Below are 13,121 nucleotides of genomic sequence, written 5' to 3'. Positions count from 1 at the left end.
TGTGTGTAGATAATGCTCGTTAACAAGCATGTCGAAGTTGGTCTGTGGCATGAATTGACCTTTGATGATGTTAGGAGTGTGTATAGTAGATTTACGTCACGGCAAGGAAACCGCTAAGAGCACTAGCTAGAGGTCTTTTATAAACAGCATGGTCACAATGAAGTAATTTATCACACTGCAACTTATCCCGTTACTGCAGTTGTCCAGAGCTTTCCTCCTGGCCCACAGCCCATGCATAACTATGTCAGCGTCCCAAATGACACCCTAAGTGTCCCAAATGACACCCTATTCACTTTATAGTGCATTACTTTTGTCCAAGACCGATAGGGCTCTGGTCAAATGTAGTGCACTATGTAGGGAATAGGGTGCCATTTTGGGGCATATTTTTGTGCTTCACTCAACACAGTATGGGAGTAGTTTTTCTCAACCGCCGGGCCGGCTGGGAGGAATTCTAAGCCACGCACAACATGTGTATCCAAGAATCCCATAGACTCAAGGAATGTCTTACTCCTGAAATATGGAATGAGGACAGGAAAGGAGAGAATTGGTTCACAGCGCTCTACACAATGCCAGACACATTGGTATATAAACACCACACTACCACCAAGCCGAACCTTTTAACATTGCCTGCTGCCCTCTACTCTTTCTGCCCCGTTGCATGACGTGACCTACAACTCCGTCCTCTCCCTTAGCAACCCGCCTCAGCAACGTAGGCTCACCCTGAGAGTGTGTGTCACCTCCTCCCTGCCTGTGTCTGTACGCCACTACAGGATGGGATAAACTACCAGTGGTCTGATGGCAGTGACACGGTCTTCACTCACTGGGATGCGACCGATGATGATGATTTCATCCTGGGGGACTGTGTGTACATGGACGTCACCGGGGGCTGGAGGAGGGCCGACTGTGAGATGCCGCTCCAGGGAGCCCTGTGTCATGTCCCACCACCTAGTGAGTATAGGCTGGGTCCTAGCACATTATAAAACAGTGGCTACTAAAGCTTCCTGTGCTGTTCGTCCCTCCTCAAGCGTTTCAAATGCACAATACTGCTTTTCTAAATGTTCTCCCGTAGAGAGTAATGCGTTCACCAGCTACGAGGTTGTGTGTCCATCGACGTGGGTGAGGTTTGGCGCCAGCTGCTACAGCTTTGAGCCCGTGGTCCAGAGACTGACCCTGGAGGAGGCCGGAGAGCACTGCAAACACAAAGGTACAGGAACGCTCGGGCAGATGTTGCCCTCAAGCACAGATTTAGGATCAGGTTCCCCTGCCCAAATTCTAACCTTAACCCATAAGGGGAAATTACAAAACTGTCCTTAATTCGGCAACTTCATCCTACTGTGGTAAGTCTCCAGTACACCATGGAGTCAATTACAGTAGGTCTCATGCTAGGATGGATCAAGGATTTAATGGATCTCTCTCTATGGGAATTTCCTTGTGATGACTCCCTGTTGTAATTGTACAAAATGTAATGTTTGGTGAGAGCTCCCCCTATGGGATCCATGTATTAGCTCCATACTAGTAGCTAATACTGTGCTGTAGCTATAGATCTGAGGGTGCAAACCATTCACAGAGAATGGCCTTCTTCATGCTCAGTGACACACATGTAATAATGAAGGTTTGGTGGTGTTTTACCTCTACCAGCGAACACATCAGAGGTCCTGACCATACAGACAGAGACGGAAAACAGGTTCGCCCTGGAGCAGCTGTGGTCGTATGGCTTCCCACATCAAACCGTCTGGCTGGGGATGTTCTTCAACACTGACAGTAAGCACATGCTTCGACAAGTTTCCTCTCTTTTCATCAAAATAAGCAGCTTGCTGGTTTGGCGTACAATATAAACCAACAGCTGGCAAAAGACAGACAATGTAAGTGCTTCGGACAGAACTGGGATAAGACACAGCTTAATAGGGTTAGTAACATAATGAATTTCACATTTTTCAAGTAGTATTTTGATACTATTTATTGACTTTGTGTTTTACCTGGTGAGTTGATAGAAGCACTGTGGGGGAAAAACACCAATGACCTGGGGCAGCGTTGTAGGGTGGAAGGAGAGGGGTCGAATGAACCAATTCACAACTTCTTTATTAAACATGTTATCTGTTTGCCCGGTCCAATTTAGCGGGCTCCATGGCATGGCTCGATGGTTCTCCTATGGACTACTCCAACTGGAACGTCAAGGCCCCAGACCCCAGCCTGCTGACAGCAGACACCTGTGTGTCCACCAGGGTGTCTGATGGGATGTGGCTCCTCTCTCAGTGCACTGACAGACTGGGCTTTGTCTGCAAAACGAACTCAGGTGGAGTAGAGACATTTTGGCTGCGTTTACACAGGCAGCCCGAATCTGATATTTTGCCACTAATTTGTGTTTTGACCAATCAAATTAGATCGTTTGCCAATAATTGGTATTTTGACCAATCAAATCAGATCTTTTTGCCAATATTTGAAATAAATATCAGAATTGGGCTACCTGTGTAAGTGCAGCCTCTCACTAGCCTCCAACTGCCATTATGACAAAGCTTTGTGTTATGCGTTTGTACAGTGTACATGGATGTATTCTATAGATCAGTCAAGTTAAACAGATCGCCTTCTTTACAGATACGATCCCTGAGGTAGAGGTGGAGCCACTAAATGGTAGGTATTTAATTGAGGCTATTAACAGTTATGCTGTTTTTCTCATGCACATTCTAACAATTTGGCAACTCAAGGTATATTGGGACCAGCCTCTACCATGATTAACAGAGCCTTCAATGTCCAGTAAACATACCCCTCTGTGTCTCTTCCAGGGTTGCACCACAGTGTCGTCCCATGGTCCTGGTGGCCATGCTGATCTTCGCCGTGCTGGTGGCGGTGCTCTGGCTCGTCTACAAGAGGAACGTGACGCGCTTCCGCAGACTGCTGTCCCTGGGAAACGCGTACTACAGACATACTAGTTCCCAGGCCACAGACTCCGACGGAAATGTTCTCATCGCAGATCTGGAAGCTCACTCTGGAGAATAGGGCTGTGTCCAAAATGGCACTCTTTCCCCTATTAGGTGCACTGCTTTGGTCAAAAGTAGTGCACTATATAGGCAATGAGGTGCATTTCCCGGATGCACTATAGGACTTATTGGAGACAGCAAAATGGTGGTGTTCTCTAAAGTTGGGTAAAGCATGGGAATGGGCCGAACTCTGTATGACTGTGAAGAATGGTATGTCTCTGTGTGGGTCTGACATGGACCACAGCAAGGGAACTTAGAGAAGGATGTCAGAGCCCAATTAGCTTTATCCACTTTAATCCACAGGAGGCTGCTGAGGGGAGGACGGCTCATAATAATGGCTGGAACAGAGCAAATGGAATGGCGTCAGACGTCTGGAAACCATGTGTTTGATACCATTCAACTGCAGTCATTACCACGAGCTCGTTCTCCCCAGTTAAGGTGCCACCAACCTCCTGTGCTTTATACAAGTAGTTGATGAATCAGGGACCAATCGTGTGGCTGAGAGTGAGGGAGTGCATCTTCGTGTGAAGTACGTTTTGTCTACAAAGGACTAGAGCTGTTATCCCAAGTACTTTGACATTCTAATGTAGGCATTTGAAAATCGATAGATATTCTTTGCACTGTAAGGTTGTTTTGTTATTATGGTACAATGCCAACTGCTCCCACTAATGCTGGTACCCACTATATTTGTGAATACAAGTCTTTCACGCAGTGAAGACTAGTTTTCTGTAATACCTTGTACAGGACCAAAACAGTTTTCTTCTTGTTTAAGATAACAACGGCCGTGAGTCAGTCGTTCTTTACAGCAAAGACAAAGTCATGCTTTCGCAATACATTCTGAAGTCATCTTCTATTTATTTTATTCATGAGCAGAAATAAGACCCCAAATCAATTACAAGTTATGTTTTTGAAATCTGAAAGTGTCATTAAAGTATAGTGTTTCTTTGTTAACACTTTATTGCACCAAACTCCATTAATGCAACACGGAAAGATGGTGTTTTAGTTTTTCATTTCTTTGTTGTCGTTTATTGCGTATTTTCCTACACACAGAACACACACTCACACCCTCACAGTATTTTTTAAAAGTAGTTTATAAGTACATACATGATATTCATAAGAGGAAGTGAAGCAAAAATAAAGTAAAAATGAAGGCATTTATTTATGTTTTATTATTTATCATTACGAGAGTAATATTTGCCATTCACTTCCATTTTGTTCGTTTGGTCCATACATCTGTCAAAATGTAGGAGTAAAGGAACTTTTATTGATGAAACAAAAATGATGTAACAAAGTGCTGTTATGTAAATGGTGGCTTTTTGAGAAATAATCCAGTATTCTAAGTAGACTTATGTGTGTGTGTTGTTTGTTATGAGGTAATCTTTGCTGTGTTACCTGTTGTAGTTTTTGTATGTTGGGTACACAGGGTTATTAGATATGAAATATGTTGATGTATTTTTTTCTGTTGTGTGGATTAGAAATACCAGCAAGAGGATATCACGGATGCTTGGAAATGTTTACTGTCTCTTGTTGTTTTTTATCGATAATGTTCATAACAAATGCTCTGTGCCTTCAGTGTAAATAAAACGAAGCTGTATCCAAGTTGCATCTGAATTGTGTCTTGCTATACCACGTTTGCTTTGAAACGAGTCATCTGCATTGAGATGGTCTGCAGTGCACTGTGGGGGTGGTATCCGAATATTGTCTTTATCCTGTTTATTTCTACCATATTTGCTTTGAAATGAGTCATTTGCATTGAGATGCTCTGTGGTGTGGGACTAGGGCAGGGGTGACATCATGTGGAGGAGGGAGACTGAGTAGAATGGACTCGTGGGTCTCTCTCTTGTTACATTCCAAATGGCATCCTATTCCCTATTTAGTGCACTACTTTTGAAGAGGACCCATAGGGCTCTGGTCAAAAGTAGTGCACTATATAGGGAATATGGTGCCATTTGGGAGAAAACCTTTGTCTGGCAATGGCCTCTACAGGCTGGTCTGTTGTTGTTGGCTGAGAATGTAGGCTTCATGGTTGAGATGATTCACTGCATGATGCTTCACTGCTGTTCTTATCTGCTTGTCTTTGAATTGACAGCGGCTTACGATAGTTGGAGACGCAGCATCAACATACGTTTCTTTATTTATCAGTGTCTTTTGTCGTTGACTCAGCATAATACATATGTACTGTGAATTGTGTATTATATTGAAAAATAACGTCAGTAAAGTTGTCACTTTCAGTTGGCGAACTGGGAGTGGTCTGTGATGCGTAGTCGACTGTTGGCGAATCACAAGCGCGCAATCTTCCATGGGGCAACACGCAGAAAACCGTAACAGCATAGGAAGGGGAATAGAGGTTAGTCAACCAGCTGTCAGTCAACAATTGTGAAGTAGACTCGTGCTACTTTGAAACGCAGAATTGGTGCGCAAACTGTAGGCTGGATACTGGAGACGTATGAATCCGAATAGAGAAGCCGTGGTATTATAACCATGGATAAAATTACACTTCAAGGAACAGTTTACCTATGTTTTTTCTTATTCTTTTGGGATAGAACTATTTGTTTTGGAAGTTGCGCGTCAACTACATATTCCGGTAAGTAAGGTGCTTTCTATTGTCATCACTAGGCATGCCCGCCCCATTACTGGCTAAATTGGTTGAAAGATTATCGCGTTTCCATAGACTCAACTTCTACTTAGAGAGTCAGTGGTAGCCTATTATTGTTTTGAATGGGGGGGCGGGGGGTTAGGCTCAATAATGGAACGTCAAGCCCCTTTGTTCAATTTCAAAAGTAGAAAGTAACGTACGTTTGCTGTATAATCAACTTGTTTTTTTAAGCCATATGTGGACTTTGGTTTATTTTCGTTTATGGCCCATCAAATTCCTCATCTGCTTTCGAAATGCGTAATGACCATTTTATAAACTATATCCATCAGGATTAAAAGAATGACGTCTTGAAACCCCTCTCGCGTTTAAAATGTGCGGCCCTTTTGAGTCTGTTGGGACAATGTTGCAAAGTCATTGCTGCAAGGTTGCACGCAGTTGAAGTGATCCAAATGTTGCAGAATGTGGTCGTTGTCCGTGTATCTGTAAAAACAGTTTGCATGATCATATCCCCATGATCAAGTACTGTTCTCTCTCTCTCCCTGTTAGTCTCTCTTTAATGAGCATAGGCCACCTAATTAGACATACAGTGTTGCTGTACCAGTTTATAAATATCTAATCTCATACTCATCATAGGCTGAATATGTTCAACTCAGAGATGCAGTCTGTCATGTTTCTGAGTTCAACTGCTAACCTATTACACAGTACACGTGATATCATTTATGCTTTTAGATTTACGACAGTAACTGTCAGTTGAGTTTCTCTTCCTGGTTTGTCCAGGTAATCAGGTCAATACATTATGGAGAATTAAACCATTTAATTTGATGTTGTTTACTGTTTAATAGTTCCTTATATGGTCTTCTTTATTACACATGCACATTTGCACATTTTATACTGTATCTGATTGTTGAAAATAAAGGCTATTTTCAGCTCATCAAAAGTGTTTCAGAGTGAAACATCATACCCAGTTGTATTTAATTGGCCTCTAATTCAATACAATTCTTTAGTCCAGATTTGGAAATGATAAAACAGTTCTGTATTGTTGGTAAATCATGGATTTAAGGCTGCCACATGATGGAGGATAAAAGCAATTGGCCTGCTGACTGAGAATATTTTCAGCAATCAATGTTGGAGACCATGATAAACACAGGCCCAATAGACCCCTGGCGTTTCTAGATACATTTCTTTTGCTTATCTGACTGTTGTTGATTGCCTTGAAATTTCGTCTTGGTCCCCTGCCCCCACGACAAGCTGAACTATTTAGGCAACGATAACCAGCAGCTAAACTAACATTTAGATGGGACATGGTAGATATCAACCAAACATTCTAATGAATAGTGATACAAAATATATTGTAAACATAATAAAATATTGTGTTGAATGAACTTATATTGTTGTAGTGATGTACCTATATTTACTAACACTTTATTATGACTATAATATCACTATATTTACTTACAGTTGAAGTCGGACGTTTACATACACTTAGGTTGGAGTCATTAAAACTAGTTTTTCAACCACTCCTCAAATTTCTTGATAACGAACTATAGTTTTGGCAAGTTGGTTAGGACATCTACTTTGTGTGTGACACAAGTAATTTTTCCAACAATTGTTTACAGACAGATTATTTCACTTATAATTCACTGTATCACAATTCCAGTGGGTCAGAAGTTTACATACACTAAGTTGACTGTGCCTTTAAACAGCTTGGAAAATTCCAGAAAATGATGTCATGGCTTTATAAGCTTCTGATAGGCTAATTGACATCATTTGAGTCAATTGGAGGTGTACCTGTGGATGTATTTCAAGGCCTACCTTCAAACTCAGTGCCTCTTTGCTTGACATCATGGGAAAATCAAAATAAATCAGCCAAGACCTCAGACAATTGTAGACCTCCACAAGTCTGGTTTATCCTTGGGAGCAATTTCCAAACGCCTGAATGTACCCAGTTCATCTGTACAAACAATAGTACGCAAGTATAAACACCATGGGACCACACAGCCGTAATACCGCTCAGGAAGGAGATGCGTTCTGTCTCCTTGAGATGAACATACTTTGGTGTGACAAGTGCAAATCAATCCCAGATCAACAGCAAAGGACCTTGTGAAGATGCTGGAGGAAACAGGTACAGTATTTATATCCACAGTAAAACGAGTCCTATATCGACATAACCTGAAAGGCGGCTCAGCAAGGAAGAAGCCACTGCTCCAAAACCGCCATAAAAAAGCCAGACTACGGTTTGCAACTGCACATGGGGACAAAGATCGTACTTTTTGGAGAAATATCCTCTGGTCTGATGAAACAAAATAGAACTGTTTGGTCATAATGACCATCATTATGTTTGGAGGAAAAAGGGGGAGGCTTGCAAGCCAAAGAACACCATCCCAACCGTGAAGCACGGGGGTGGCAGCATCATGTTGTGGGGGTGCTTTGCTGCAGGAGGGTCTGGTGCTCTTCACAAAATAGATGGCATCATGAGGTAGGGAAATGATGTGGATATATTGAAGCAACATCTCAAGACGTCAGTCAGGAAGTTAAAGCTTGGTCGCAAATGGGTCTTCCAAATGGACAATGACCCCAAGCATACTTCTAAAGTTGTGGCAAAATGGCTTAAGGACAACAAAGTGAAATTATTGGAGTGGCCATCACAAAGCCCTGGCCTCAATCCTATAGTGGGCAGAACTGAAAAAGCGTGTGCGAGCAAGGAGCCCTACAAACCTGACTAAGTTACACCAGCTCAGTCAGGAGGAATGAGCCAAAATTCACCCAACTTATTGTGGGAAGCTTGTGGAAGGCTAACCGAAACGTTTGACCCAAGTTAAACAATTTAAAGGCAATGCTACCAAATACTAATTGATTGTATGTAAACTTCTGACCCACTGGGAATGTGATGAAAGAAATAAAAGCTGAAATAAATCATTCTCTCTACTATTATTCTGACATTTCACATTCTTAAAATAAAGTGGTGATCCTAACTGACCTAAGACAGGGAATTTTTACTTAGATGAAATGTCAGGAATTGTGATAAACTGAGATATAATATATTTGGCTAAGGTGTATGTAAACTTCCGACTTCAACTGTGTGTTCATGATCATTTCCAGGTGACGACACCTTCACCATCCAGCATGTGAGCACAGGAAAGTGCCTGGTAGCTATGTCCACGTCTGGGACTGGAGTTTCCGGGATAGCAGGGGCTAAGTCTGGAGGGTCTGGGTTCAGCGTGACCCTGGGGGAGTGTGACGGCTCCAGGGGGTCCCAGTGGAAGTGGGGGTCCGGCCACCGTCTCTTCCACGTGGGCACGTCCCAGTGCTTGGGTCTGGAGGTGAAGACCAAGGCCCTGTCTCTGTTCAGCTGTGGCTCCATGGAGCCCACCATGCTGTTGTGGCGCTGCCTGGATGGGGCCATCTATACGGTGTACCAGATGGGCCTCACGGTGACCGATGGGCTGGTCAGTGCCAAGCGCGACTCCTCAGACGCCTGGAGGAGGGATGAGTCGACCAATAATATCTGCCAGCGGCCGATGCGCAGTGAGTGTGTTCTGTCCTCTGAGCGGCTTATTTTCCTAATGGAATAGAATAGGACATAATAGAATAGAATAAACATAGTTTTTCCCATCTCATGTAGGCCTATCTATGCTTATTTACATGTATAAAACCTCTAGCCACATTTTACAAGAATGCACTGAACTTAGATATACACGGCCGTTCAAAAGTTTGGGGACACTAAGAAATGTCCCACTTTACCACCACCATAGCACCCCCAGACCATCACATTGCCTCCACCATGCTTGACAGATGGCGTCAAGCACTCCTCTGGCATCTTTTCATTTTTTCTGCGTCTCACGAATGTTCTTCTTTGTGATCTGAACACCTCAAACTTAGATTCTTCTGTCCATAACACCTTTTTCCAATCTTCCTCTGTCCAGTGTCTGTGTTCTTTTGCCAATCTTAATCTTTTCTTTTTATTAGCCAGTCTGAGAGATGGCTTTTTCTTTGCAACTCTGCCTTTCTCACATGGAATAGCCTTCATTTCTCAGAACAAGAATAGACTGATGAATTTCAGAAATAAGTTCTTTGTTTCTGGCCATTTTGAGCCTGTACTCGAACCCACAAATGCTGTTTCTCCAGATACTCAACTAGTCTAAAGAAGGCTAAAATAAGTTTTATTGCTTCTTTAATCAGAAAACAGTTTTCAACTGTGCTAAAATAATTGCAAAAGGGTTTTCTAATGATCGATTATCCTTTTAAAATGATAAACTTGGATTAGCTAACACAACGTGCCATTGGAACACAGGAGTGATGGTTGTTGATAATGGGCCTCTGTACACCTATGTAGATATTCCATAAAAAATCAGCCATTTCCAGCTACAATAGTCATTTACAACATTAACAATGTCTACACTGTATTTCTGATCAATTTGATGTAATTTTAATGGACAAAATATGTTATTTTGTCCATTAAAACAAGGAGATTTCTAAGTGACCCCAAACTTTTGAATGGTAGTGTACCTAGACATTTACATTGATATCTTTATGAACAACATCCTGTATCACTTGGAGACAATAGATTTAGCATGATCTGTTGTATGCTAATATCAGGTGCACTGTACAGAGCTCTGTTTGGAAGTCACATGTTTAATTTGTTCCGTTTGGAATTGAAGGGGAATCTTTCCAACGAGAATTACCACAGTTTTCCTTGTAACTGTTGACATGGCTAGTATGACTCAGCAAGGCCTGTATGAACACACTTGCTTTCATTTTCACTTATCTACATCACGTTTGCACAGGGCCGTCATTTCAACTAAACTTAGGGTATGGCAACGTGACAGGGGCAAAGTGATATTTTTTATCAAGTCGAAGCTCATTTGCTGCATTTCTACACAATTTTTAAAAAAACTCTAAAATGCAATTTGGAGAACAGCTGAATTGACTCCAGCCTTTATCGTCTTGGCTGCTGTAGCTTCATTCGGCTCAGTCGATAGGGGACTTAACGTTCTACAAACACATGTCATACAGCAGTTAACTGCTACACACTAGCTCAGCACCGGGAATAGAAACTCGAGTTTAGTTTCCTGTCAAGTAAAACAGCAATTACCTAGCTATCTTCAGCCATCTTCCACCTCTGCATTGTTTTGAGAGAAAAGTTGCGTTGTTCACTGCAGCCTTCTCTACCGCTCCGAGGCGCCCTAAAACATGTTCTCTACTACCGATCAACAGCCTGCCTCAGAGCTGTCCACATGGTTCTAAAGCTAGCCCGTTAATATTGCTAAACTGCATTTGCATTTTAATCCGCATGGGAATGATTTTAGTAGCCTCTTTTAAATTGTTGGTGTTGAACTAGGGTATGGTAGCTGCCATACCCAATTGACGCCCCCTGCGCATCACATTAAATATTGACCCTGTTCCATTTTAAATCATTTCTATGGCACTTTATGCCACTTGTTTGCCAGTAGCCTTCTGCTAAATGATACAGTTTAACATGATCTAAACTCTGTCTCTCCATTGAAAGCAGCAGCATTTGTATTCAACGAATGTGTTCTGTGTACAGGTCCTACATTAAGGACCTGTACACAGACCCGTCCTACATACTAAATCCAGTTGAGTTGACAGTCAAACTGTGCAAGGTCATATCGTTAGATGTGTCCAGATTGAATACTAACTCCGATATTCCTAATAAACTCATTTGAAATGGGTGCCATGGGATTCATTCTAATCATTTTTCTCCTCGACCCATAGTTGTCCACACCACCAATGGGACGTCGACCGGGGAGCCTTGTGAGTTTCCCTTCCACTACAACGGCAGCTGGTACCACGAGTGCCTCCCCGACGACCAATCATCTGAACTATACTGGTGTTCCACAACCTCTGACTATGACGCTGACAAAAAGATGGGATACTGTCTAAAACATGGCAAGTTTTCTTCTTTTTATTATAGATATAAATCATGATTCTGGAATGAATCTACTACTAGTCTTCTTGTACCGTTTCCCTTCACATATAATGATTACTGGAACTAGTACTAATAGAGTACTTAAAGGAAAACTATCTTTACGTATTTGTTTCATTCGTCAGTTGTAACTTTCTGACAGCAGTCAAATTCAGTTGCCCGATTGCTGACATACAAAACATTTTGGGATTATATCAACAACGGACTAATGAAACAAATACCAAAAGATAGTTTTTGGATGGGGTTTTCCTTTAAGTAGTCTACTTGTCTTGGTGGAGTTTCCCTTTAAGAGAAGGACGTAGAAAGATCTCTGCATCAAGATTGGGCTCAATTCTATTTCAGTTCCCCTCAGTTGAATTAAGGATGTGGAATTTGTCCATAGGAGTGCAAATAATTTTCCGTAGTTGACTGGAATTAAGATTGACTTGACCACAACTCTGCTCTGAAACTAGTCTTTGGAGCCAGACGGCTTACTTCCACGATCTTTGAATGCTCCAGTCTAGCTAGGCGAGACTGCTCTGAACCCACAAACACTTTGGCGTGTTTGGTGTGATATAAGTATTTTTTGACGGATTACATTTTCCAGTGTCTGACGATGTCAATCCTCTGTGAGTAACTTAGTTTAGAAATACATCTGTGGAGCTCAGACACTATTTTTATTTGGCATATATTTAATGATAAGTTTTACTGAAATATGGAACGATACATTTGTCTGTTGGATGCTAGTTGAGAAATGCCGTAGCAAAACAAAGTGTTCAGCGGCACTGCTGGATATGCACACAACCCCCTACATACACACACATACTACCACAATGCTGAATCCCCTCTCTGATCTCTCTCACAGAGGAAGGCTGCAAGGCCCTGTTCAATGGCCCCGAGGGGGGGCCCTGTTATGAGTTTGTGTCCCAGGTCGCAGTGACATGGCAGGAAGCGCTGGACTCTTGTCGCAGCCAGGGAGCTGACCTGCTCAGCGTGTCTAGCTCAGAGGACCAAGCCTTCCCCATCTGTAAGACTGCCTTCCACTATAGTGACTGTCGATGGCCGCATTCATACAAAACAAACATCCCAAACCTGCATTACAGGAACAGTAACTTGAATCATGTAGTGCCTGACCCACTTGGCACATAGTACTTACTTCGAAGTAATTGGGACTACAATACTTGGAAATACTTGGCCATTACCATCCATCATTATTACACTAGTATCATCACAGTTTCTAAGACATAGGGAACCTATTTCACTGACTGTTAAGAGGGGGTAAAACATAGCTATTTTATATTGACTAATTGCCGATATGATATATGCCCACAAGGGCAGTAAAAATGAAGATTCTGTCATCTACGTTGTAGCTAGATGTAGCTTGTCTAATCTGGTCTCGTCTCTGTTCTGTGTGGACTGAAGTGGACGTGGCCCATAACAGCAGGCCAGACAGGATGTGGATCGGCCTACACCAGCTGGACACGTCTCAGGGCTGGCAGTGGTCAGACGGCTCACCCCTCAACAACGTGCGCTGGGACAACGGTGAGGACGCAACACATACAGACACACAGACACACGGCTTTAGCATGGTACTTTGTACAACTGTGGTAATAACCATAGTACAACT

The 13,121-nt window shown here is 42.5% G+C and overlaps 1 protein-coding gene and 1 pseudogene across 2 annotated transcripts in view; both read left to right on the top strand.

Moving 5' to 3' along the window:
• LOC139566273 (secretory phospholipase A2 receptor-like) overlaps positions 1-4,578 on the top strand; it is a 20,670-nt pseudogene extending 16,092 nt beyond the window's left edge.
• A 712-nt stretch (positions 4,579-5,290) lies between these two features.
• The window catches only part of LOC139566270 (lymphocyte antigen 75-like), a 37,455-nt gene continuing 29,624 nt past the window's right edge, over positions 5,291-13,121 (top strand). Inside the window, exons 1-5 of one of the 2 annotated variants that reach the window (XM_071387331.1) lie at positions 5,291-5,559; positions 8,671-9,096; positions 11,305-11,478; positions 12,360-12,521; positions 12,917-13,036. In XM_071387331.1, coding sequence (XP_071243432.1) covers positions 5,457-5,559; positions 8,671-9,096; positions 11,305-11,478; positions 12,360-12,521; positions 12,917-13,036 — 985 coding nt within the window. In that variant the 5' untranslated portion in view covers positions 5,291-5,456. The remainder of the gene's footprint in view (positions 5,560-8,670; positions 9,097-11,304; positions 11,479-12,359; positions 12,522-12,916; positions 13,037-13,121) is intronic. The other variant, XM_071387330.1, reaches the window with a different exon arrangement.

Source organism: Salvelinus alpinus, chromosome 38 (assembly GCF_045679555.1).
Source record: "Salvelinus alpinus chromosome 38, SLU_Salpinus.1, whole genome shotgun sequence".
NCBI lineage: Eukaryota > Metazoa > Chordata > Actinopteri > Salmoniformes > Salmonidae > Salvelinus > Salvelinus alpinus.
This window is presented reverse-complemented; position numbering and strand designations above follow the sequence as displayed.